At 52.5% G+C, this 27919-nt stretch overlaps 1 protein-coding gene across 1 annotated transcript in view; it reads left to right on the plus strand.

Moving 5' to 3' along the window:
• Positions 1–22845: 22845 nt before the first annotated feature.
• Positions 22846–27919, plus strand: part of LOC119955536 (neurogenic locus notch homolog protein 1-like) — a gene marked incomplete at its 5' end in the record, with an annotated part of 72981 nt that continues 67907 nt past the window's right edge. The window contains one exon of the mRNA XM_038781809.1: positions 22846–22912. Within this exon, the coding sequence (XP_038637737.1) occupies positions 22846–22912 (67 nt within the window). The remainder of the gene's footprint in view (positions 22913–27919) is intronic.

Raw genomic sequence — 27919 nt, forward strand, 5'->3', positions numbered from 1 at the left:
GCCCCCCCCCCAGTTATCCGTAAGCATACAGGCCAAGATAAAGCAGGAGAAAGCTTATAATAATAATCTTTATTGCCACAAGTAGGCTCACGTTAACACTGCAATGAAGTTACTGTGAAAAGCCCCTAGTCGCCACACTCCGTCACCTGTTCGGGTACACGGAGGGAGAATTCAGAGTGTCCAATTCACCTAACAGCACGTCTTTCGGGACTTATGGGAGGAAACCGGAGCACCCGGAGGAAACCCACGCAGACATGGGGAGAACGTGCAGACTCCGCACAGACAGTGACCCAAGCCGGGAATCAAACCTGGGACCCTGGCGCTGTAAATTAACAGTGCTAACCACTGTGTTACCATCCCGCCCATTTTTACGACCAAAATGGATAACCTCACACTTGTCCATGTTAAACTCCATCTGCCACATTTGACCCACTCTCCTAACCGATCTGTATCCATTTGTAAGGTTCTTATTTGCTCATTGTAACTTACTGTCCCACCTATTTTAGTGTCATCTGCAAATTTCACTGTAGAACCTTCTATCCTTGTATCCAAGTCATTAATACAGATTGTAAATGGTTGGGGCCCAAGGACCGAACCCTTCAACACCCCACTAGTTACATCTTGCCATCCAGAAAAAGACCCATTTATCCCGACTCTCTGTCTCCTGTCCATCAGCCAGCCTTCTATCCAAGCTAATGTTACCCCTTATCACATGTGATTTTACCTTGTGAATTAACCTTCTGTGCGGCCTTCTGGAAGTCCAGATATACTACATCTACAGTATCCCCATTATCCTCTTGGTTTGTAATATCTTTGACATGATTTACCCTTCCTAAAACCTCACTGACTTTGGATTAGGTTTTGACTGATATTCCTTTGCGCTGGTTCCCGTGGGATGCTGGTGGAAGGTCTGCTGTCCGATGATGGGGACAGCAGTCCCATATCTATCTCCATCACTAGGGGGTGTCCATTTACCTCTAGCTTAACTCGAATCGGTGCCACTTTCGGGGTCGTGATGCAGTTCAACTGCGTCATGTTTTCCTCCCCACGTACAAGACTCTGGCTCGAAGCGATCTCATCATCTGTCCACGGTGGAGCGTTCTCTGCCAATTCTGGGAGCCTCAGTTGCCGTGCATTCTGAGCCATAAGGCTTGGCAATGTTGCTGAAACTGCCCTTTGTCCTCTGAGGAGGTGTCCCCTTGGTCTGTGGTGGCCCTCGAACATTGAGCCCAGATGATACTCTTGGTTGTGATTTCGGTAGTGACGTGGTCACCATATTCCAACTAAGCAACCCAATACAGTTCCAAATCCACTCAAAAATGAAGTTAGCAATCTGGGTTACTTGGGCAGACTTTTGGAGAAAGACCCTTTCAGGAACAACATGAAAATCCTTCTGTCTTGTCAGACTCAAAACCTGTAGCAAAACTGCCAAAACTGCAGAACGACCTGGCTCCTCCCATTAATTACATCATCTGTATCCCACTAAGAGTTCTCATTACCTGCTTAGCTAGGACTAGACACCATCCCTCTTTAATGCACCTCAGGGAACCTACTTTCTATAAACCAAATTCAATTAGCTTGATCTCTGTAAACAAGTAAATGGTTAAAATCAATGATGATCTCACCTTTAGAATTCCTTAATCACAGCTTTAGCAGACATGCTGCCTGTATGTATTTGAAATCCAAGGTTTTTAATAACATTCCTATGACAGAATATACAATAAAATATCTAACAATGTCCTACGTCCATCACCGATGTTTAGCTAATTGGCCTGTAGTTTCCTGCTTTCTGTCTCTCCCACCTTTCGCATAAAGGTGTATGTCTCAGCGTGAGCTCCTGTACGGCCTGTGTGTATGTGTGTGTCTGTGTGTGTGTATCTCAGTGTCAGCTCCTGTACGGTCTGTGTGTGTATGTGTGTGTGTGTGTGTGTGTGTGTGTATCTCAGTGTCAGCTCCTGTATGGTCTGTGTGTGTGTGTGTGTATCTCAGTGTCAGCTCCTGTACGGTGTGTGTGTGTGTGTGTGTCTGTGTCTGTCAGCTCCTGTACGGTGTGTGTGTGTGTGTGTCTGTGTCTGTCAGCTCCTGTACGGTGTGTGTGTGTCTGTGTGTCTGTGTGTGTGTATCTCAGTGTCAGCTCCTGTACGGCCTGTGTGTATGTGTGTGTGTCTGTGTGTGTGTGTGTGTGTCTGTGTGTCTCAGCGTGAGCTCCTGTATGGCCTGTGTGTGTGTGTATCTCAGTGTCAGCTCCTGTACGGTCTGTGTGTGTGTGTGTGTGTATCTCAGTGTCAGGTCCTGTACGGTCTGTGTGTGTGTGTGTGTGTATCTCAGTGTCAGCTCCTGTACGGTCTGTGTGTGTGTGTGTGTCTGTGTGTGTGTCTGTCAGCTCCTGTACGATCTGTGTGTGTGTCTGTGTGTGTGTATCTCAGTGTCAGCTCCTGTACGGTCTGTGTGTGTGTGTGTGTGTGTGTGTGTCTCAGTATCAGCTCCTGTACGGTCTGTGTGTGGGTGTGTGTGTCTGTGTCTGTGTGTGTGTGTCTGTGTGTCTGTCAGCTCCTGTACGATCTGTGTGTGTGTCTGTGTGTGTGTATCTCAGTGTCAGCTCCTGTACGGTCTGTGTGTGTGTGTGTGTGTGTCTGTCAGCTCCTGTACGGTCTGTGTGTGTGTGTGTCTGTGTGTCTGTCAGCTCCTGTACGGTCTGTGTGTGTGTGTGTGTGTCTCAGTGTCAGCTCCTGTACGGTCTGTGTGTGTGTGTGTGTCTCAGTGTCAGCTCCTGTACTGTCTGTGTGTGTGTGTGTGTGTGTCTGTGTGTCTGTCAGCTCCTGTACGGTCTGTGTGTGTGTGTGTCTGTGTGTCTGTCAGCTCCTGTACGGTCTGTGTGTGTGTGTGTGTGTGTGTGTGTGTCTGTCAGCTCCTGTACGGTCTGTGTGTGTGTGTGTGTGTGTGTGTCTGTGTGTCTGTCAGCTCCTGTACGGTCTGTGTGTGTGTGTGTGTCTCAGTGTCAGCTCCTGTACGGTCTGTGTGTGTGTGTGTGTCTGTGTGTCTGTCAGCTCCTGTACGGTCTGTGTGTGTGTGTGTCTGTGTGTCTGTCAGCTCCTGTACGGTCTGTGTGTGTGTGTGTGTGTCTGTCTGTGTGTCTGTCAGCTCCTGTACGGTCTGTGTGTGTGTGTGTGTCTCAGTGTCAGCTCCTGTACGGTCTGTGTGTGTGTGTGTGTGTGTGTGTGTCTGTGTGTCTGTCAGCTCCTGTACGGTCTGTGTGTGTGTGTGTGTCTCAGTGTCAGCTCCTGTACGGTCTGTGTGTGTGTGTGTCTGTGTGTCTGTCAGCTCCTGTACGGTCTGTGTGTGTGTGTGTCTTGTGTGTCTGTCAGCTCCTGTACGGTCTGTGTGTGTGTGTGTGTGTGTCTGTCTGTGTGTCTGTCAGCTCCTGTACGGTCTGTGTGTGTGTGTGTGTCTCAGTGTCAGCTCCTGTACGGTCTGTGTGTGTGTGTGTCTGTGTGTGTGTCTCAGTGTCAGCTCCTGTAAATTTTCTCTATGATGATATTTGTCATCTGTTGGTAACTGATGTGTTTGCTACTCAGCGACAGCTCACTGTTCACCATCACGGTCACTAACTCCTCCCATCCACTCCATTGGGCTGTTGCAGCTTCAGACCAGTCTCCCCCCCTCACCTCTTCCTCACACTAACACCATGTCCTTTCCCCCTCAGAATCATCCAATCAGAAAAGCACCCTTCCACTGCTACTCTCTGCCTTCTATGACCTAGCCATAGAAACTCGTTTCTTTTTAAAATATTTATAGAAATCTTCACTGCATGTTTCTATATTTCCGTATTTATACTTGTTTTATATTTCCAGCCAGCTTTCTCTTGTATTCTAATATTTCCCTCCAAGTTAATCTTGTAGATTTCCTTTGCTGTGCCTTATATTCTGGGCAGCACAGTGTTTAGCACTGCTGCCTCGCAGCTCCAGGGTCCCAGGTTCGATTCCCCGCTGGGTTGCTATCTGTGCGGAGTCTGCACGTTCTCCCCGTGTGCGCGTGGGTTTCCTCCGGGTGCTCCGGTTTCCTCCCACAGCCCAAAGATGTGCAGGTTAGGTGCATTGGCCATGATAAATTGCCCCTTAGTGTCCAAAAGAGATGGTTAGGTAATGGGGTTGCAGGGATAGGTGAGTGGACGGGGTGCTCTTTCGAAGGTCGGTGTAGACTCGATGGGCCGAATGGCCTCCTGTACTGGATTCTGTCCAATCTTCTGACCTTCCACCTGTCTGCACAATTATATGTATTTTCTTTAAATTTGATACTAGTTAGTTTGAGGCTGGTGTGGGGCAGAAACACTGGACAGGGTAGATGAATAACATGTTTGGGTTTAAATTCTATATAAGGTAGTGAGCCCTGTCAGAGGGTAGCAGCTTTCAGGAAACAAAGTAGTTTTAAGTCATTAATATTCGTATTTGTGGGTATTAGAAACAAGGTGTAGATTTAAATAAGTTTAATTTTGTGTTTATGTGTAAGAAAAGGTTAAAACTTCAGTTAGTGCATGTTAAACAAAGGTGCCTGCATGTCTGTGGGCAACTGTGCCTTCATTGTGATTAAACGTTTACAACATGAAAACAGAGTTTCAAGGAAGACTAGGCTGTCGCTTAGCAACCCTAGGTTAGAAAGAACTTTGAAACTTCACTCTGAGCTGGACCCAGAAGCAGTTGGACAGACCCAGGGGGCTGCACAAATCAGACTTCCCAAAAGTACACAAGTATGTCCAGAAACCAGGGGGTTGGGACAAAAAGTCTGTCTCAGAAAGACAGTCAAGTTAAAGAAACAAAGAACAGGAAGCTGTACAAGGGCCTGTTCTGGAGAAGTCAAGTAATAGGCAGCAAAAGTGCTCTGAGATAAATAGATAGCTCAGGAGACGGATTTAAAGTCAGCTCAGTAAGTAGCCAAAGATCTAGAGTAAATCAAAAGTTTGGTGACACCTTGATACAGATGTGAAGCAGTGGTATTCTGCTGGCATGGCTAGGTACCTGAGAGATTGTGTGAAAGCCTGAATGCACAGGGCGATCCAAGGCAAGGGAATGCCAAAAGGAGAGATTGAAATCCTGGAAGTGGATTCTTGGTGAAGGCAGCCGAGAGAAAGCTTTGTTTGGGGGAAAATTCTAAGGCATGTTTTTCAAGGGTGGAGTTTGGAAACACTCATGTGGCTCACAGTGTAACAAACATCTGGGGGGATTTGATGAGACAGCCACAGAAACTGTATTGTGTGGCATCTGACCACAGTTAACCTGTTGGTTTATATAGACTGTGTACTTGCCGAGAACATTATAGCATAAGATATATTTTGTAATTTGCGTCATCCTTAAAAATCTGTGTACATCTGTGAAAATATAGCTGGGGTGAAGGAGTATTGTGTTATAGTTAATCTTTTCACGTTTAATAAATGTTTTATTTGATTGTTAAAAGTCAATTGGCCGTCCTGTGACTCTGATCACCTATGTTTCTAAACAAAAAATAAAAGTTACCATCTATTGAGCCAGGGTTCCATTCTGGGACCTTCCCGTCAATAGTAACATTGGCTGGGATCATAACACTTCTGTTGTTTGTAGAATTCAGGCTCCAATCAATGATTATTTCTATTTAAAGTTCCACCTGTCATGATGAACTGGCATTAGCTGAAATACTTTCTATAAAATAACATTGATCAGGAATTTGGAAACCGAAACATATCAACCGGCAGGAAAATGGAAGAGTTCAGCGAAGAGAAAGCAAATTAAACTGCTGGAATCTGAAACAAAAACAGGAAATACTGGACAATCTCAGCGTCTGTGGAGAGAATAGGGAACAACGCAAAGCTCCGACAGGGAGTCATCCAGACTCCAAACGTTAGCTCCCTTCTCTCTCCACAGATACTGCCAGGCTGAGACTGTCCAGCATTTTCTGTTTTTGTAATTCGGGTGGGGGGGGGGGGGGGTGCATTGAAGGTGGAAGGTGAGAGAGATCCAGAATTATTGGGAGATTGCAAATGGGAAGTGAAGAAAATGCAGTCCTGGTGGGGCTGAGCTTTGTGAACATTGGGGGGGGGGGGGGGGGGGGGGAGGATTGAGGAGCCGGGTAAACTGGACCACAGGTGGAATATCTAATACAGTTCCTGTTTTAAAATGCTAGATTGCTCAGAAATTTTAGAATGTAATTATGAATTTGGATGTCCTTGCTTATAATGAAAACTGTCTCAGATTTAAACTGTGCCTCCCCCCCCCCCCCCCCCCCCCACCCCACCCCTCGGGCTCGCTGTTCAGTCTGGGGGTTCTGTGTGCGTACACTTCAGTCCAGAATCCAGGCTGACACTCCCTGTGGAGTGCCACACTCTCAGCGCTGCTGCCTTTCAGACCCGGACCTCGCTCACGTGGACATAACAGACCCCTTGGTAATATCTTGAAGAGTTGGGCAGCTTTCCCCAGTGTCCTGATCAATATTTATCCCTCAATCAATAACAGGAAAATAGATTACCTGGTCATTTATCTGATTGCTGTCTGTGGGATCTGGCAGTGCTTAGGGACGTGATTCGCACCCCCCCCCCCCCCCCCCCCCTGCTGCATTTATACCTTCCTACCTGTGATGGCGATGGGGTCCCACTGGATAATTACAGTGCGACCTCTTTACATAGGAGGATCCCATTGCAAATGCAGAGACAGGGATTTATAAAGGAAAAGCATTATTTCAGATGTTTGATATGAAACCCGGGACTGTTAATAGGGAGGCTGAGTTGGTGCAAAGTTAAAATTACCGCTGGGTTCGAGAGGCGGCACGGTAGCACAGTGGTTAGCACTGTTGCTTCACAGTGCCAGGGTCCCAGGTTTGATTCCCGGCTTGGGTCACTGTCTGTGCGGCGTCTGCACGTTCTCCCCGTGTCTGCGCTGGTTTCCTCCCACAAGTCCCAAAGGACGTGCTGTTAGGTGAATTGGACATTCTGAATTCTCCCTCAGTGTACCCAAACAGGCACCGGAATGTGGCGACTAGGGGATTTTCACAGTAACTTCATTGTAGTGTTAATGTAAGCCTACTTGTGATACTAATAGATTATTATTATTATTACAGCCCGTCAGCACACGGGTTCAGGAATATTTAGTGTGCAAACCCCTAGCTGCTTGTTATTGTCACAACATTTCCAGAAAAAAATAAGAGTTCAACAAACGGTGAAAAGTTTGTAAGTTTCGTTCAGCCTGGGAGAAGTTTTAGTTGATCAGATTCAGACTGGGAAATGTTTCAGTAAACTTTGTTCTGAAGGTTTAACCTGGGTCCATCTGGCCAGAACTCCACCCCAGCCGGCACAAAGCACAAAGATTTCTGAACAGCTTTATGCAAATGTGGAAGTAAATCTCCGCCCACCACTCAGAGTGAGAGAGACAGAAAAGTTTTGCTCTCTGAGATCAGTTCAGCCTCTTACACTGCCTGCAGTGAGAAGATTCGGAGCCGAGGAAGAAAAGGGGCAACTTTGAAGGAGAAGCTGAGCTCCATGTGATTGCAGAGAGGCAGCAGATCCTGAGAATTAGCGCTTGCAGCCTCCCTCCCAACTCTCTGCAGCATCGTGGGAAGGGGACAGGATCTATCATTTGGTTCCATTAACTTCTGTCTCCCCCAGGAAGTCGCTGTGGATTTATGGTCTGTCTGAAGGGATAACTCGTCCATTGGGGTCTCTCTGAAAGTGGGCGAAGGAATGTTTGGACTGGGTCTGTGTCTAATTTCACTGCCAGCCCTGATCTCAGGTAAGGAGCCATCAAACTGCTGGTAGATTTCAGGTCAGTTGCAGCCTGGAAGTTGGGACAGAGTCGAGGTGCTGGGGGGGGGGGGGGGGGGGGGGGGGGGGTTGCGTCCAGCACTGGAACTCTGAGCCCCTGGCTGCGAGCTGAGAGTTTTAGAAGTTTGGAGCGGTCCCTTGTTGAAGTTTCTGTGTGTTCCTGTGTCAGAGCCCAGCTCCCATCCTCCCCCCTCCCCACCCATCCCACCCTCTCATCCTCCCCACCACCCATCCCACCCTCTCATCCTCCCCACCACCCATCCCACCCTCTCATCCTCCCCCCTCCCCACCCTCCCATCCTCCCCACCTATCCCACCCTCTCATCCTCCCCACCACCCATCCCACCCTCCCCTCCCCACCACCCATCCCACCCTCTCATCCTCCCCCCATCCTCCCCCCTCCCCACCCTCCCATCCTCCCCACCTATCCCACCCTCTCATCCTCCCCACCACCCATCCCACCCTCCCCTCCCCACCACCCATCCCACCCTCTCATCCTCCCCCCATCCTCCACCCTCCCCACCCTCCCATCCTCCCCACCACCCATCCCACCCCCCTCCCCACCCTCCCAACCACCCATCCCACCCTCTCATCCTCCCCCCATCCCCACCCCTCCCCCCTCCCCACCCTCCCATCCTCCCCCCTCCCCACCCTCCCATTCTCCCCCCTCCCCACCCTCCCATCCTCCCCACCACCCATCCCACCCTCATCCTCCCCCCATCCCCACCCTCCCATCCTCCCCCCATCCTCCCCCTCCCCACCCTCCCATCCTCCCCACTGCCCATCCCACCCTCTCATCCTCCCCCCCATCCCCACCCTCCCATCCTCCCCCCTCACCCTCCCATCCTCACCTCACCCTCCCCCCCCCCATCCCCATCCTCCCCCCTCCCCACCCTCCTCCCATCCTCCCCCCCTCACCCTCCCATTCCCCATGGCCCCACAGGACTAACTGCTCCCCCCCCCCCCCCCCCCCCCCCCCCCAGCAACTCACCCTCTCTCCACCCCGGGGTGGCCCCGAGGGGGGTGAAGAGGATGTCGCTGATGTACTGAAACTGTGTGGTGTGAACTTTCAGAGAGGCTGGGAGAGAGAGAGAGACAGAGAGAGTGAGACTGAGAGAGAGAGAGACCAGTGAGAGAGACAGAGAGAAAGAGAGAGAGACTGAGACAGAGAGAGAAAGAGAGAGAGAGACAGTGAGAGAAAGAGAGAGAGAGACAGAGAAAGAGAGAGAGACAGAGAGAGAGAGAGACAGAGAGAGAGAGAGAGAGGGAGACAGTCAGAGAGATTGTGAGAGAAACTGAATGAGAGAGAAACTAAGAAAGTGAGACAGAGAGACAGAGAGAGAGAGAGAGAGACTGAGTGAGACACAGAGAGAGAGAAAGTCAGAGAGAGAGATTGTGAGAGAGACTGAATGTGAGAGAGAAACTAAGAAAGTGAGACAGAGAGACTGAGAGAGACTGTGAGAAGGCTGGGGGAAAGAAAAACAGAGAGGCTAGTGGGGAGAGAGAGAGATAGTGTGGGGGGGGGGGGGGGGGGGGCGGTGGTTGCTCCGTTTGAGATTAGGAACTTTAAAACTTCCCCTAACTGAATGTTCCTTCTCTGAATGTTTGCAGTCCTGATCACAGGAGCTGCAAAATTCACTATTTTAATAGAATTTGGCAAAAATCCCTAATCCCCCAATTAACACAATCCCCCATTTCCCAGACGCTAGAACTGAAATCCCCAGATTCCCAGACTCTGGAATACCTCCAGCTGAAATCACATCTTCCAATCTCCATAAACTCCAGCCTGGCCAAAAAGTCTGTTACCCAGGTCCTAAATCACACCGAGTCCCATTCACCCATTACCCACTGACCTGCACTGTCTCCAGGTCCAGCAACACCCCAGTTAGAACCTTCTCACCCTGCTTTGCAAATCCCTCCCTGACCTATCCCCTCCCTAACTCTGCAATCTCCTCCAGCCCCACAACCCTCCAAAATCTCCCCCCTCCTCCAAATCTGAGGTCTTGAGCATCCTGCCTGATTTTAACCACTGTCCCGTTGGTGGCAGTGCTATCTGGGTCCTAAGTTCTGGAATTCCCTCCGTAAACCTCTGCACCTCTCCCTCTCCCTCTCCCTCCTTATATGGTTTGATGTTAAATTTAATTTAATAATGTTCCTCCGAAGTGCCTTTAGAAGTTTGTTTGTTTATTCTCCCTGCCTCCACTTTACACTCTTGTTGTTGAACGCTTCAGATTTATGTTTGTATTTTGTGGTCATCAATCTTTAATTTGGTATTTTGGTCCATCGCCGCTGCCCATGTCTCCGATCTGACCTGGAAGCTCCATATTGTACCGTGCTTGTTCTCACGTGGTGTGTGTCTGTCTCACCCACTCACTGATTCTGGCCTTTGCTTTGCACGCGAGTGTGGTTCTCTCTTTCTTGATGTGGTCTCGAGTTGTGACATGAGGATGTGTGTCACTCTCATGTCAGTCGTTGATATCGAGCAATGTTTGCTGTTCAGAGCAGGAGGTGGGCAGAATGTACTCTGACATTATTACCAGCCTCTGGCGCCAGTGTCTGTTCTGTTGGAGGCTGCAAGATGTTGAACAGGGGATGTGAAAGTTGGCGATGGAGCGCAGGCCTGCTCAGGGCTGCTGTGTCCTGAGTTTTCCATTTCACCTCACCCTCCCTTTCCTGTCTCTATGATTAGGCTGTGGGCAGGTCTCTCCAACTCTCTGTTATCTCTCCCCTGTGGCCTCCTGTTTAATAATCTTCAGAGATGTGATAAATGCTGATAAAGCTGCTCAGTTATGAAGCTCCCTCTCTGCTGCTACACTATCCCAGGAGGGGCCCTGGTCCCAGATTTCTCACCCAAGGCAGTCTGGGAGTATAAATGGCCCTCAGTACCAGCAAGGGGGGGGGGGGGGGGGGGGGGTTTAAAATGCATTCATGGGGATGTGGCAACCCCAGCATTTATTATCCATCCTAGTTGCCCTTCAGAAGGTGGTGGTGAGCTGCCTTGTTGATCTGCGGCAGTCCTTGGGCTGTAGGTACACCCACTGTGCTGTTAGGGAGGGAGTTCCGGGATGTTGCCCCAGTGACAGTGAAGGAACGGCCGATATATTTCCCAGTCGGGGTGGTGAGGGGCTTGGAGGGGAACCTCCAGGTGGTGGGGTTCCCAGGTATCTGCTGCCCTTGTCCTTCTAGATGGTAGAGGCCATGGGTTTGGAAGGTGCTGCCTCAGGAACCTTGGTGAGTTACTGCAGTGCATCCTACAGATGGTACACACGGCTGCCGCTGTTGAATGTTTGTGGAAGGGGAGCAATCAAGCGGCTGCTTTGTCCTGGATGGTTTTTGTTTCTTAAATAATGAATATTATGGGATGTGTGTGTCGCTGGTTAGGCCAGTGTTTATTGCCCATCCCTAACTGCCCTTCAGACGGTGGTGGGGAGCTGATGTCTTAAACTGTTTATGGAAGGGGTGCCAATTGTGCCAGTTGCTTTGTCCTGGATGGTGCTGAGCTTTGTTTAAAAATATATATTTTATTCTAAATGTAAGGAAAAGCAACACTACATTCCAGCAAAACAGAGTTCGCAGTTTATACATTATTCCCCTCTTAATCCCCCCACCCCGTGACGAACAGCTCCTCAAATATCGAATGAATGGATGTCCTCCACTGAACCTCGAATCCCTCTTCCGACCCCCTTAAGGCAAATTTAATCTTTACCAACTGGAGAAAATGGTACAGGCCCCCAGCCAGGCCCCCACCCCCGGTGGCGTATCCGGCCTTCAATTCAAAGTAACCCGTCCCTGGGCGATCAGAGAGGTGAAGGCCGTGACATCGGCTCCTCCCCCTTCAGCAGCTCCCGGTTCTCCGAGACCCCAGAGATCGCTTCACCTTGACCCCCATTATCCTGGATAGGGTCCCAAACATGGCCTCCCAGAATCTTCCCAACTTCTCGTAGCCCCCAAAACACGTGAACACGATTCGCCGGCCCCGCCCACACTTCTCACACCCATCCGTTATCCCGGTAGGAACCCGCTCGTCCGAGCCCTGGTCACGTGTTCCCACTTTAAACTGAATCAAGCTCATTTCAGCACAGGAGCAAATCGAGTTCACTCACCGCATCGTTCACACCAGAGACCCCATCCTGGGCGGGATTCTCTCAGCCCCGGGGCTAGGCCGGAGAATCCCCATGCCACCCTGACGCTGGCGTGGTTGGTGTGGCGCTGGCCCGCCCATTCTCGGACCAGGGTGGGCCAAGCGGCCGTCGTGTAAACATCGAGTCCGGCCGGCGCCGTCCACACCTACTCCCAGCCGGCGGGAACTCGGCGTGGGAGGGTCCCGTGACGGCCCGTGGGGGGGGGGATCCGACCCCCGGGGGGGGGCCTCCGATGTGGCCTGGCCCGCGATTGGGCCCACCAGTCGGCGGGCCGGCCTCTCTAGCTGGGGCCTCCTTTCCGAAGCGCTGGCCCCTGTAGCCCTGCGCCATGTTGCGTCGGGGCCGGCACTTTGAAGGAAGCCACTGCGCATGCGCGGATCCCGCAGCGCACAGTTAGCCGCGTTAACTGCTCCAGTGCCCCTGCAGGGGCCAGAATTAGTCGTCGGGTCAGCCTGTTCACGCCATCGTAAAACGCGACGGCGTTTACGACAGCGTGGACACTCTGCCACGGGATTGGAAAATCCCGCCCACTATCTCCCTCCCCAACACCCCCGCCCACTTCATCCTCTCCACCAGCCCCTTACCCCGATCTCTCAACCACCCATCCCCATCCTGCCCTCCCCCACCGAGCCTGGGAACAGCAGCTTTTCCAGCAGTGTGTACTCTGGTGGTTGGTGTTTAGCTCCATGAGTGTTGTTGGAGCTGAACTCAGCCAGGCAAGTGGAGAGTATTCCATCACACCCCTTTAAAAAAAAATTTGGAGTGCCCAATTCGTTTTTTCCAATGAAGGGGTAATTTAGCGTGGCCAATCCACCTACCCTGCACATCTTTGGGTTATGGGGGTGAAACCCTCACAGACACGGGGAGAATGTGCAAACTCCGCACGGACAGTGACCCAGAGCCGGGATTGAACTTGGAACCCTGGCGCTGTGAGGCAGCAGTGCTAACCCACTGCCCCACCGTGCTGCCCACGTATCTTTTAGATTGTTAACAAAATTTGGGGAGAAGGTGAGTTACTGCCCACAGAATTACCAGCGTCTGACCTACTTTTGTAGCCACAGTATTAATGTGGCTGGGTCCTGTTGAGGTTCTGGTCAACAATAACCCCCAGGATGTTGATAGTGGGGAATTCAGCGATGGTAATGCCATTGAATGTCAAGGGGCGATGGTCAGATCCTCTCTTGTAGGAGATGGTCATTGCCTGGGGCTTGTGTGGCAGGAATGTAACTTGTCACTTGTCAGCCTAAACCTGAATATTGTCCAGATCTTGCTGCATTTGGACATGGACTGCTTCTGTATCTGAGGGGTCGCGAATGGTGCTGAACATTGTGCAGTCATCCGCAAACATCCCCATGTCTGACCTTCTGATGGAAGAGAGGTCATTGATGAAGCAGCTGAAGATGGTTGGGCCTAGGACACTACCCTGAGGAACTCCTGTAGTGATGTTAGCAGCACGGTAGCATATTGGTTAGCATAATTGCTTCACAGCTCCAGGGTCCCAGGTTCGATTCCCGGCTGGGTCACTGTCTGTGCGGAGTCTGCACATCCTCCCCGTGTCTGCGTGGGTTTCCTCCGGGTGCTCCGGTTTCCTCCCACAGTCCAAAGATGTGCAGGTTAGGTGCATTGGCCATGATAAATTGCCCTTAGTGTTGGGTGGGGTTACTGGGTTATGGGGATAGGGTGGAGGTGTTGACCTTGGGTAGGGTGCTCTTTCCAAGAGCCGATGCAGACTCGATGGGCCGAATGGCCTCCTTCTGCACTGTAAATTCTATGTAAGAACTATGGAAGAACTATGTAAGATCTATGTCCTGGATCTGAGATGATTGACCTCCAACCACCACAACCATCTTCCTTTGTGCCGGGTATGACCCCAACCAGCAGAGAGTTTCCCCCCCGATTCCCATTGACTCCAGTTTAGCTCGGGCTCCTTGATGCCAAACTCGGTCAAATGCTGCCTTGATGTCAAAGGGCAGTCACTCTCACCTCACCTCCTCATTCAGCTCTTTGTCCATGTTTGACCCAAGGCTATAATGAGGTCAGGAGCTGAGTGACCCTGGGCGGCACCCAAACTGGGTGTCCGTGAGCAGGTTAATGCTGAGTAAGTGCCGCTTGATAGCTCTGTTGATGAGTTGATGACTCCTTCCATTACTTTGCTGATGATGGAGAGTAGACTGATAATAATAATAATAACAATAATCGCTTATTGTCACAAGTAGGCTTCAATGAAGTTACTGTGAAAAGCCCCTAGTCGCCACATTCTGGCACCTGTTCAGGGAGGCCGGTATGGGATTTGAACCCGCGCTGCTGGTCTTGTTCTGCATTTTGAGCCAGCTGTTCAGCCCACTGTGCTAAACCAGCCCCCTGATAGGACCGTAATTGGCAGGGTTGGATTTAGATTTATTGTTACGTGTAGCGAGGTACAGTGCAAAGTATTGTTCTGCGTACAGTCCAGACAGATTGCTCCATGCATGACAAACAGAGGATATACATAAATACACAATGCAAATACATAGACACATACATCGGGTGAAGCTTATGGAGTGTAGAACTACTCAGTAGAGAAGATGTGTGGAGAGATCAGTTCAGTCCATAAGAGGGTCATTCAGGACTCTGGTAAGAGCCCTACGTTCTGTATACAGGACACACCTGGGCAATTTTCCCCATTGCTGGGTAGATGCCGGTGTTGTAGCTGTACTGGAACAGCTTGGCTGGGGGGGGCGGAAAGTTCTGGAGCACAGGTCTTCAGGGCTATTGCCGGAATATGGCCCGGGGCCGTTGCAGCATCCAGTACCTTCAGCATTTTCTTGATATCACACGGAGTGAATCGTATTGGATACAGATTGACATCTGTGATGCTGGGGACCTCCGGAGGAGACCCAGATGGATCATCCACTCGGCACTTCTGGCTGAAGGTGGTTATAAATGCTTCAGCATTTGTCTTTTGTATTGATGTGCTGGGCTCCTCCATCATGAAGATTTGTGGAGCCTCCTCCTCCTGTTGTTTAATTATCCACCACCATTCGGGATGTGGCAGGAGTACAGAGCTGAGATCTGATCCGTTGGGTGTGGGATTGATTAGCTCTGTCTATCACTTGCTGCTACCTTTGTTTGGCACAATCACGTGTTGAAGCTTCACCAGGTCGACTCCTCAGTTTTCGATATGCCCCGTGTTGCTCCTGCCGTGCTCTCCTGCGCTCTTCGTTGAACCGGGGGAGAGATATATTGGCACGTGCTCACTGATTGTGGCTGAGTACAATTCTGCTGCTGTTGCTGATGGCCCATGCCGTCTCATAGATGCCCAGGCGAGTTGCCAGATCCGTTTGACGTCTATCCCATTTAGTAAGAAGTCTTACAACACCAGGTTAAAGTCCAACAGGTTTGATTCAAGCACGAGCTTTCGGAGCACAGCTCCTTCCTCAGGTGAATGGCGAGGATCTCGCCATTCACCTGAGGAAGGAGCAGTGCTCCGAAAGCTCGTGCTTGAATCAAACCTGTTGGACTTTAACCTGGTGTTGTAAGACTTCTTACTGTGCTCACCCCAGTCCAACGCCGGCATCTCCACATCATGTATCCCATTTAGCACAGTGGTAGTGCCACACAACACGATGGAGGGTATCCTCAATGTGAAGACGGGACTCTGTCTCCGTAAGAACAGTGCGGTGGTCACTCCTACCGACACCGTCATGGACAGATGCACCTGCAGCAGGCGGGTTGGTGAGGATGAGGTCTAATAGATTTTTCTCTCTTGTTGGTTCCCTCACCACCTGCCACAGATTCAGTTGAGCAGCTATTGCCCCTTCGGACCAGGCCAGTTCGGTCTGTGGTGGTATTACCCAGCCACTCTTGGTGATGGACATTGAAGTCCCCACCCAGAGTACATTCTACACCCTTACCACCCTCTGTGCTTCCTCTAAGTCATCACCAATCCGTCACCATTTGGAAAGTATGTCAGTGTCACTGGCTGTGTGTCTGGCTGTATTTCTGTCTGTCTGTCTGTCTATCGGGCAAAAAGCAATCCTTTTTTTTAATATAAATTTAGATTAGCCAATTATTTTTTCCAATTAAGGGGCAATTTAGCGTGGCCAATCCACCTACTCTGCACATTTTTGGGTTGTGGGGGCGAAACCCACGCAGACACGGGGAGAATGTGCAAACTCCACACGGACAGTGACCCAGAGCCGGGATCGAACCTGGGACCTCAGCGCCGTGAGGCGGTTGTGCTAACCACTAGGCCACCGTGCTGCCCGGGCAAAAAGCAATCCTGGGGAGAGATGTTTAGCGAGCTGCTGAAAGACGGAGAGCTCAAATGAGGAGGAGAGGGTGGCATGATAGCTGTCGCAAAGATGGTGGTAAGGGAGAATCAGATGTGGAGGGGAGCAGAGGGAGAGATGAGGAGGTGGGTGATGATGTGGGAGAGGGGGAAGGGGGTGGGAACAAGGGGAGCAGAGCCCAGTACAAACCATCTCCCTCCCATCTTGTCGCTCCATATGTTTATCACCAAAAGGCATGTTTGCAGATGTGTGGGAGTTGCCAGTACTTATCGGAGGAGTTATCCCTCATTTACCAAGGAAACGCATCCTATGTGATTGTAACTAAATATATCAGGCTCCACAAATAACAGAAACTCGTTAATGCCCCCACAAAAATCAAATGCAATCCTTTGCTGAGATAAGTTGATTTTTATGTCGATTGCAGCTGTGACTGCCGTCCCCGTGTGTGTGTGGGTTTCCTCCGGGTGCTCCGGTTTCCTCCCACAGTCCAAAGATGTGTAGATTAGTTGGGGTTACGCAGATAGGGTGAGGGATGGGGCCCAGGTAGGGTGCTGTTTCAGAGGTTTGGTGCAGACCCGGTGGGCGAATGGCTGCTCTCTGCACTGTCACGGTTCCAGGGTTCTATTCTATTCTACAGTCAGTCAGGATCTGGTCATCCAGAATTCCTTCCGGGATGAAGAAACATGGGGCTGGCTGTTCCTCCCCGCCCCGCCACATTTCTGTTTCACCCCGCCGGCGGAATCTCCGTTACGCCGGCCGGTCAATGGGGTTCCCCAATGTGGGGCAGCCCCACTCCGTCGAGAAACCCCCCCCCCCCCCGGGGCGCCGGAATTACGGAGCATCCCGCCGGCGGAGGATCCCGCCCGTGAATCTGCCTATCTTTGGAAGCAGCTGCAGCGAGAGCTGGCTTTCCAGAATGAATGTTTTTGGTGCATTCTCTGTAAACCATGGGCTCGAGGAACGGGAGTTCAAATCCCATCAGGGGCTGTGTCAGATGTTAGTTTCAGTTGAAAAAGATTAACAAACCCCAGGTTGAGCAAAAGTGACCACGAAACCTGCTGGAGTGTCTTAAAAACCCAACTGGTTAATAAATGGCCTTAGGGAGGGACGCCTGACGTCTTTACTCGGTCTGGGCCGGGAGGCGGGTCAGCCCCACCTCCTCAGGGGAACTGGGATTGGGTTCGAAATCTCAACATTGCTACTGACACCCACATCATCGGAATGAAGCAATAAAAATCCTTCTCCTCAGTTTCATTCCCGGGTTGTGAGGGGTTTGGGATGTTGTTGGGCAGCCCCTCCGGGTCGAGGATGACCTACCTTCCACATTCCCGGGAAGCTGGGTTCAGCGGTGCTTGAATCATCCAATCCTGGATCCGTAGACTCTGCCACAGGTTTGGCAGGTGGCTGGGCAGCACGGTGGCACAGTGGGTTAGCACTGCTGCCTCACGGGATAGCATGGCAGCACAGTGGTTAGCCCTGCTGCCTCACGGCGCCGAGGTCCCAGGTTCGATCCCGGCTCTGGGTCACTGTCCGTGTGGAATTTGCACATTCTCCCCGTGTCTGCGTGGGTTTCACCCCCACAACCCAAAGATGTGGAGAGTAGGTGGATTGGCCACACTAAATTGCCCCTTAATTGGAAAAAAAAATGAATTCAATAAACTAAATTTTTTAGAAAAGATAAAGGTTTGGCAGGTGGTGTTTGATGGGGTGGCTGGGATGCTCTGGATTCTGCTCTGTCCTTCCGCCGTTTACGCTCGGGCGCCCCAGCCTGTGACTCTCGAGGTAACTGGCGTCTTCGCGGATGCGTTGTCTCCAGTGTGCGCGTTCTCAGGCAGCGATTCCCACATGTCAATGGCAATGTTACGTTTATTTAGGATAAAAGCAAATTACTGTGGATGCTGGAATCTGAAACCAAAGAGAAAATGCTGGAAAATCTCAGCAAGTCTGGCAGCATCTGGTGGGAGAGAAAAGAGCGAACGTTTCGAGTCTGATGACTATTTGTCAAAGCTTTGATAAAGGGTCATCGGACACGAAACGTGAGCTCTTTTCTCTCCCTACAGATGCTGTCAGACCTGCTGAGATTCTCCAGCATTTTCTCTTTGGTTGTGTTTATTTAGGGAGGCTTTCTGAGTGTCCTTGTAGCATTTCCTCTGCCCTCCTCGTGCTCACTTGCTGTTGTGGAGCTCGGAGTAGAGCACTTGTTTCGGGAGTTTTGCGTTGGGCATGTGGGCAATGTGGCCCGGCCATCGCAGCTGGTCGAGCGTGACCAGTGCCTCGATACTGGGGATATTGGCCTGGGAGAGGACACGCACGCTGGTATGCCTATCCTGCCAGTGGATTTGCAGGGTTTTGCAGAGGCAACGTTGGTGAAATCTCTCCAGGGATTTGAGGTGCCTGTTGTATAATGTCCATGTTTCTGAAGCATACAGGAGGGTGGGGACCATGGCTGCTCTGTAGACCATCAGCTTGGTGCTGGGTCTGAGGTCTCGGTCGTCGAACACTCTCTTTCTCAGGCGTCTGAGATATGCAATGTAAACCTCACAACAAGGGTACAACACAGAAAGAGTTGGGTCCATCTTGTTGGTACTGGTATTTCAGTCTCCTCTCACCCTCCATTCCTCTCCCCATCATCCTATCCTTCTATTCCTTTCTTCATCATCTGTTTATCCAGCTTCCCCATGTATCAATATTGTTCACCTCAAACATTCCACTTTCTCCCCACTCCCTGTGGGAGCGATTCCAACATTCTCCCCACTCCCTGTGGGAGCGAGTCCCACATTCTCCCCACTCCCTGTGGGAGCGATTCCCACATTCTCCCCCCACTCCCTGTGGGAGTGAGTCCCACATTCTCCCCACTCCCTGTGGGAGCGATTCCAACATTCTCCCCACTCCCTGTGGGAGCGAGTCCCACATTCTCCCCACTCCCTGTGGGAGAGAGTCCCACATTCTCCCCACTCCCTGTGGGAGCGAGTCCCACATTCTCCCCTCTCTCTGTGGGAGCGAGTCCCACATTCTCCCCACTTCCCTGTGGGAGCGAGTCCCACATTCTCCCCCCACTCCCTGTGGGAGTGAGTCCCACATTCTCCCCCACTCCCTGTGGGAGCGAGTCCCACATTCTCCCCTCTCTCTGTGGGAGCGAGTCCCACATTCTCCCCACTCCCTGTGGGAGCGAGTCCCACATTCTCCCCACTCCCTGTGGGAGCGAGTCCCACATTCTCCTCACTCCCTGTGGGAGCGAGTTCCACATTCTCCGCACTCCCCGTGGGAACGGGTTCCATTCCCCCCACTCTCTGGGTGAAGAGGCTTCTCCTGAATTCCTGACTGGATTTACTGGAGGGAGTCTGGCAGGGGCCGGAATGGAGTGGGTCGGATTATATTGCCTCTATCGCTGCGGGCTGACACGGACGTTGGAATGTGAGCCCGTGCAGTCACTCTGTTGTGTTAGGGGAGAGAGTCTGAAGCTTCCTTTCTGGTTGGCGAGGCGACAGGTTTGGAAATGGACACATGTCAGGAGTTGAGCAAATCCAAGCGGCGATTGGTTCTGCTGCAGACAAGCAGCTGAAAGCAGTTGTGCCAGAAGCCCAGAGTGTAGTCGCTTGCTGAACAGCAGCAGTGCGTGCGTCTCAATGATTCCTCACTCACTCACTCTGCCCCTCGCCGCTTTGTTCAGTGTACAGAGCTCCGCCACACAGCTGTTCCCAGGCACAGGCAGTGTTACTGAACTCTCAGCTTTATCGGGCAGGGCCGAAAACCATTCACAGGCCAGACTCGGCCCAGACTCGGCCCAGACTCGGCCCTAACTCGGCCCAGACGCGGCCCAGACTCGGCCCAGACTCGGCCCAGACTCAGCCCAGACTCGGCCCTAACTCGGCCCAGACTCGGCCCTAACTCGGCCCTAACTCGGCCCAGACTCGGCCCAGACGCGGCCCAGACTCGGCCCAGACTCAACCCAGACTCGGCCCAGACTTGGCCCAGACTCGGCCCAGACTCGGCCCAATCTCGGCCCAGACTCGGCCCAGACTCGGCCCAATCTCGGCCCAGACTCGGCTCAGTCTCGGCCCTAACTCGGCCCAGACTCGGACCAGACTCCGCCTAGACTCGGCCCAGACTCGGCCCAGACTCGGCCCAGACTCGGCGAAATCTCGGCCCAGACTCGGCCCAATCGAGGCCCAGACCCGGCCCAGACTCGGCCCAGACTCCGCCTAGACTCGGCCCAGACTCGGCCCAGACTCGGCCCAGACTCGGCCCAGACTCGGCCCAGACTCGGCCCAGACTTGGCCCAGACTCGGCCCAGACTCGGCCCAGACTCTGCAGCGACAACCAGCAGAATCCAGACTGCAATTCAGTTCCAAGCAGAATCTATGAACATCAGCAACATCCACACCAGCAAATTGGGCAATTGGACCATTCAAATTAAAATGTCAGCAGCAGCAGCAGCAATCCGTAAAAGACTTGGGTCCCGCGCATGCGCAGTTGGGCGGTACCAACCAACGCATGCGTGGTGGCTGTCCACCCCCAGGCTGACCCTCACAAATATGGCCCATGGATCCAGGCTTGCTGGATGCAGAAAGGAAGCCCACCGACAGAGAGGCCGGCCCGCCAATTGGTGGGTCCCAATCATGGGCCAGGCCACTCCGGAGGAACCCCCCCCCCCCACAGGCCGCTTGGCCCATGAAGCCCCAGGCCCCGCCGGCCCGAGAGCAGGTTACAACGGCAACGGCGAGACTGTCACTTTTTTCACCGGCCGCTCGGCCCATCTGGGCCGGAGAATCGCCGCCCACCGTTTACGGCAATTCTCCGAGCGGCGTGGCGCGATTCACGCAGCACCTCGTCGATACTCCCACCCGACAGGGAGGAGGCGGGGGGGAGGGGCGAGAATCCCGCCAGTGCGTGTAGGACCCGTACCCCAGTGAGAGTCAGTGTGTGTGGGACCCGTACCCCAATGAGAGTCAGTGTGTGTGGGACCCGTACCCCAGTGAGAGTCAGTGTGTGTGGGGCCCGTACCCCAGTGAGAGTCAGTGTGTGTGGGACCCGTACCCCAGTGAGAGTCAGTGTGTGTGGGGCCCGTACCCCAGTGAGAGTCAGTGTGTGTGGGACCCGTACCCCAGTGAGAGTCAGTGTGTGTGGGACCCATACCCCAGTGAGAGTCAGTGTGGGACCCGTACCCCAGTGAGAGGCAGTGTGTGTGGGACCCATACCCCAGTGAGAGTCAGTGTGTGTGGGACCCGTACCCCAGTGAGAGTCAGTGTGTGTGGGACCCGTACCCCAGTGAGAGTCAGTGTGTGTGGGACCCGTACCCCAGTGAGAGTCAGTGTGTGTGGGACCCGTACCCCAGTGAGAGTCAGTGTGTGTGGGACCCATACCCAGTGAGAGTCAGTGTGTGTGGGACCCGTACCCCAGTGAGAGTCAGTGTGTGGGACCCGTACCCCAGTGAGAGCCAGTGTGTGTGGGACCCAGACCCCAGTGATAGTCAGTGTGTGTGGGACCCGTACCCCAGTGAGAGTCAGTGTGTGTGGGACCCCTACCCCAGTGAGAGTCAGTGTGTGTGGGACCCCTACCCCAGTGAGAGTCAGTGTGTGTGGGACCCGTACCCCAGTGAGAGTCAGTGTGTGTGGGGCCCGTACCCCAGTGAGAGTCAGTGTGTGTGGGACCCGTACCCCAGTGAGAGTCAGTGTGTGTGGGACCCGTACCCCAGTGAGAGTCAGTGTGTGTGGGACCCGTACCCCAGTCAGAGTCAGTGTGTGTGGGACCCGTACCCCAGTGAGAGTCAGTGTGTGTGGGACCCGTACCCCAGTGAGAGTCAGTGTGTGTGGGTCTGTACCCCAGTGAGAGTCAGTGTGTGTGGGACCCGTACCCCAGTGAGAGTCAGTGTGTGTGGGACCCGTACCCCAGTGAGAGTCAGTGTGTGTGGGACCCGTACCCCAGTGAGAGTCAGTGTGTGTGGGACCCGTACCCCAGTGAGAGTCAGTGTGTGTGGGACCCATACCCCAGTGAGAGTCAGTGTGTGTGGGACCCGTACCCCAGTGAGAGTCAGTGTGTGGGGGACCCGTACCCCAGTGAGAGTCAGTGTGTGTGGGACCCGTACCCCAGTGAGAGTCAGTGTGTGTGGGACCCGTACCCCAGTGAGAGTCAGTGTGTGTGGGACCCGTACCCCAGTGAGAGTCAGTGTGTGTGGGACTGTACCCCAGTGAGAGTCAGTGTGTGTGGGACCCGTACCCCAGTGAGAGTCAGTGTGTGTGGGACCCGTACCCCAGTGAGAGTCAGTGTGTGCGTGGGACCCGTACCCCAGTGAGAGTCAGTGTGTGTGGGACCCGTACCCCATTGAGAGTCAGTGTGTGTGGGACCCGTATCCCAGTGAGAGTCAGTCTGTGTGAAAATTATTATTTATAAGTGACCCTTTGATTGAGTGGGTGAAAACGCAGTGTTTACATCACCTGTGACATTTCACTGGGTTATAAATCACGTTGACACCCTGAGTTAAAGGATTGTACTGTTTGACCAGGCAGGTGTTGTGCAGATTTCACTTGTTGACTGGCTGCCTGGGGTCTCATTAAAAGGGACGTTTGGGTTGTGCAGGAATGTGAATTGCAGAATGCTGTGTTACCCTCCAGCTGCTGACTCTGTCTCTCTCTCTCTCTCTCTCTCAGGTTTGAGGTGCTCTGTCCTCTGCTCTGAGGGTGGTCGATGTAACCGGAATCCGAACGGTACTGAGGTTTGCCTGTAAGTTGTAAATTTGCTCATCGTCTTGCTCCTGCTGCTCTCTACCCTGTGCTCTGCGGGTTCCAACCCTCCTCATCCCCTTTCCTTCCCCCCCCCCTCCCTTCCCCGTGACCATTCTCATCCCCTCACATCCCCCCCTTTATTCCCTTTGCTCCTCTGTCCCATTTATTCACCTCTCCCCCCCCATCATCCTCTCTTACCCCGCCTCTACCCACTACCTCTCTCCATCACCCCCATCCTCCCCCCATATCTCCAACCTCCCCCCATATCTCTATCCTCCCCACCCCCCATCCCTCCATCCTCCCCGCCCCCATCCTCCCTACCCCCATACTCCCCACCCCCATCCTCCCCGCCCCCCATCCTCCCCACCCCCCATCCTCCCCACCCCCCATCCTCCCCACCCCCCCATCCTCCGCGCCCCCCATCCTCCCCACCCCCATCCTCCCCACCCCCCCATCCTCCGTGCCCCCCATCCTCCCCACCCCCCATCCTCCCCACTCCCCATCCTCCCCACCCCCCCATCCTCCCCACCCCCCAATCCTCCTTGCAGCCCCCCCCCAGCTTCTCCGCAGGGTGCTGTGTGAGATGCTGTTGTTGTTTCCTGTTTCCTGTTGCTCGCTGCCCACCTCTGCCAGTTCCCTGCCCAGAGCGTAACTTTATGAGACACAGCAGCAGATCATGGCAGCTACTGTCGGATACATGTATGTAAAATACACACGTACACACACAGGCAAACACAAGTATGTTTCCCGGGACTGTGTTGTGATGCAGGAATTCTGTCTGATTTAGATTTTGTTTCAAACTCAAGTGCACTGTAACCGATTGCTGAATCCAACCACTCGGTGACAATCAGTTATTTACCTTCATTCAGCAAAAGTGTATATTTTCTGTCTGTCCCTCCTCAGGGGAACGTTAAATGTGTCTCTGTGCCGCGGAGGTGGGCATGCCGCGGAGATGGGCATGCCGTGGAGTTGGTCTCGCCGCGGAGTTGGGCTCGCCGTGGAGTTGGTCTCGCCGCGGAGTAGGGCATGCCGCGGAGTTGGGCTCACCGCGGAGTTGGGCATGCCGCGGAGTTGGGCTCGCCGCGGAGTTGGGCACGCCGCGGAGTTGGGCACGCCGCGGAGTTGGGCTCGCCGCGGAGTTGGGCATGCCGTGGAGTTGGGCTCGCCGTGGAGTTGGGCACGCCGCGGAGTTGGGCTCGCCGCGGAGGTGGGCATGCCGCGGAGATGGGCTCGCCGCGGAGTTGGGCATGCCGCGGAGTTGGGCTCGCCGCGGAGTTGGGCACGCCGCGGAGTTGGGCACGCCGCGGAGTTGGGCATGCCGCGGAGTTGGGCTCGCTGCGGAGTTGGGCTCGCCGCGGAGTTGGGCACGCCGCGGAGTTGGGCATGCCGCGGAGATGGGCTCACTGCAGAGTTGGGCACGCCGCGGAGTTGGGCATGCCGTGGAATTGGGCTCACTGCAGAGATGGACTCGCTGCAGAGTTGGGCACGCCGCGGAGTTGGGCACGCCGCGGAGTTGGGCACGCCGCGGAGATGGGCTCACTGCAGAGTTGGGCACGCCGCGGAGTTGGGCATGCCGTGGAATTGGGCTCACTGCAGAGATGGACTCGCTGCAGAGTTGGGCATGCCGCGGAGTTGGGCACGCCGCGGAGTTGGGCACGCCGCGGAGTTGGGCTCGCTGCGGAGTTGGGCATGCCGCGGAGTTGGGCATGCCGCGGAGTTGGGCTCGCCGTGGAGTTGGGCACGCCGCGGAGTTGGACTCGCCGTGGAGTTGGGCATGCTGTGGAGTTGGGCTCGCTGCAGAGTTGGACGTCCAGCTGTGTTGGGCGGGCAGCAGGGTCAGGTGGGGATGTGGAGTAAGGCAGGGGCTGTGGTTGGGTGGAGGGGAGTTGGATGGGTGGCGGAGTTGGGGGGTATGTAGAGATCTACCATGCGGATTTAGCAGCACTTGTGATCACTAAAACTCAGTCGAAATCTGAGTTAACACTTCTCAGGTGCAAATAAGAATCGTTTTATTTGCCTCTATTGATTACAATTGAGAGTCATTTAAAGTCATATTCTCTAATATTCTCCAGCTAGCAAAGGACTCAAGAGAAGCAATATTGTGGACAATTTAACTTTGAAACAATCACAGAAATTATTTTCTTGCTTCACGGCAAACAGCTTGCAATAACTTCAAAAGTCAAAGTCAGAAAGTGAAATATGAAAGACAGAGAGACAGTGAATAGTTAAGTCAAAGTATCGATTGATTCATGAATGGAATATGGCCGTACGAACTATCATGGTTATACTAAATCATATCAGTCTTTAGCCATCTAGTTATACCCCTCTGGAATCCTAATTGGTTTGGGTTAGAATCAAATAAGTTTGATTCGACGTTTAGTTGTCTGTCTGTAATGTGCACCATTAACTTGAAATGTTCCAGAAATGAATTCTTGTATGTGTTCTGGAATGCGATTCTCTGCCGTTATCGCAAGCTGCTTGAACTGGGTTCTTCAGTGAAAAGTGTTTGTTTTATCATGGTTTTTGTGTTTCTGTTAAATTGTGTATTTTAATGTTGTACTGTCTTGAAGTGAATTATGCTGTGTCATGCTGAATATGTGTTTTGAAATGACCTGCGATTATAAGAGAGTTTTAAAATGGGCATTTAATAGACTCGGGGCTTAATGCTAAATAGCCATCTTTTACCTATCATTTTTACCAATTTTACTTACCAGGTGTGTTAGAAAATTGCTGGCTTCTGTGGGGTGGTTGGGGTTATAGTTGGGCATGACAGCGGGTACAGGCGGGTGGCAAGGTTGGCTGCGGTGTTGGTAGCCATTAGAGTCGGGCGCAACAGTAGGGTTGGGCGGGTGACGGGGTTGGGCGGGTGATGGGGTTGGGTGGGTGACGGGGTTGGGCGGGTGACGGGGTTGGGCGGGTGACGGGGTTGGGCGGGTGACGGGGTTGGGCGGGTGACGGGGTTGGGCGGGTGATGGGGTTGGGCGGGTGACGGGGTTGGGCGGGTGATGGGGTTGGGCGGGTGATGGGGTTGGTGGGTGACAGAGCTGGACAGGTGACGGGGTTGGACACGGCAGCAGAGTTAGAACATAGGACACTACAGCGCAGTACGGGCCCTTCGGCCCTCGATGTTGCGCCGATCTGTGAAACCATCTGAAGCCTATCTGACCTACACTATTCCATTTTCATCCATATGTCTATCCAGTGACCACTTAAATGCCCTTAAAGTTGGCGAGTCTACTACTATTGCAGGCAGGGCGTTCCACACCCCTACTACTCTCTGAGTAAAGAAACTGCCTCTGACATCTGTCCTATATCTATCACCCCTCAATTTAAAGCTATGTCCCCTCGTGTTGGTCATCACCATCCGAGGAAAAAGACTCTCACTGTCCACCCTATCTAACCCTCTGACTATCTTATATGTCTCTATTAAGTCACCTCTCAGCCTTCTCCTCTCTAACAAAAACAACCTCAATTCCCTGAGCCTTTCCTCGTAAGACCTTCCCTCCATACCAGGCAACATCCTAGTAAATCTCCTCTGAACCCTTTCCAAAGCTTCCACATCCTTCCTATAATGTGGTGACCAGAACTGCACGCAATACTCCAAGTGCGGCCGCACCAGAGTTATGTACAACTGCAGCATGACCTCGTGGCTCCGAAACTCAATCCCCCTACTGATAAAGGCTAGCACACCATATGCCTTCTTAACAGCCCTATTAACCTGGGTGGCAACTTTCAGGGATTTATGTACCTGGATGCCGAGATCTCTCTGTTCATCTACACTACGAAGAATCTTGCCATTAGCCCAGTACTCTGCATTCCTGTTACTCCTTCCAAATTGAACCACCTCACACTTTTCCGCATTAAACTCCATCTGCCACCTCTCAGCCCAGCTCTGCAGCTTATCTATGTCCCTCTGTAACCTATAACATCCTTCAGCACTATCCACAACTCCACCGACCTTCGTGTCATCTGCAAATTTACTAACCCATCCTTCTACACCCTCTTCCAGGTCATTTATAAAAATGACAAACAGCAGTGGCCCCAAAACAGATCCTTGCGGTACACCACTAGTAACTGAACTCCAGGATGAACATTTGCCATCAACCACCACCCTCTGTCTTCTTTCAGCTAGCCAATTACTGATCCAAACCGCTAAATCACCTTCAATTCCATACTTCCTTATTTCCTGCAATAGCTTATCGTGGGGAACCTTATCAAACGCCTTACTGAAATCCATATACACCACATCAACAGCTTTACCCTCATCCACCTGTTTGGTCACCTTCTCAAAAAACTCAATAAGGTTTGTGAGGCATGACCTACCCGTGTTGCCAATCGCTAATCAACTTGTTCTTTTCAAGATGATTATAAACCCTATCTCTTATAACCTTTTCCAACATTTTACCCACAACCGAAGTAAGGCTCACAGGTCTATAATTACCAGGGTTGTCTCTACTCCCCTTCTTGAACAAGGGGACAACATTTGCTATCCTCCAGTCTTCCGGCACTATTCCTGTTGACAAAGACGACATAAAGATCAAGGACAAAGGCTCTGCAATCTCCTCCCTGGCTTCCCAGAGAATCCTAGGATAAATCCCATCTGGCCCAGGGGACTTATCTATTTTGACATTTTCCAAAATTGCTACACCTCCTTTTGAACCTCAATTCCATCTAGCCTGTTTGACTGAACCTGAGTGTTCTCCTCGACAACATTGTCTTTCTCCAGTGTAAACACTGACGAAAAATATCCATTTAACGCTTCCCCTATCTCCTCTGATTCCACACACAACTTTCCACTACTATCCTTGATTGGCCCTAATCTTACTCTAGTCATTCTTTTGTTCCTGATATACCTATGACGGGGTTGGATGGGTGATGGGGTTGGGTGGGTGATGGGGTTGGGCGGGTGATGGGGTTGGGTGGGTGATGGGGTTGGGTGGGTGACGGGGATGGGCGGGAGACAGGGATGGGCGGGAGACGGGGTTGGGTGGGTGATGGGGATGGG

Source organism: Scyliorhinus canicula, chromosome 21, assembly GCF_902713615.1.
Source record: "Scyliorhinus canicula chromosome 21, sScyCan1.1, whole genome shotgun sequence".
Classification (NCBI taxonomy): Eukaryota; Metazoa; Chordata; class Chondrichthyes; order Carcharhiniformes; family Scyliorhinidae; genus Scyliorhinus; species Scyliorhinus canicula.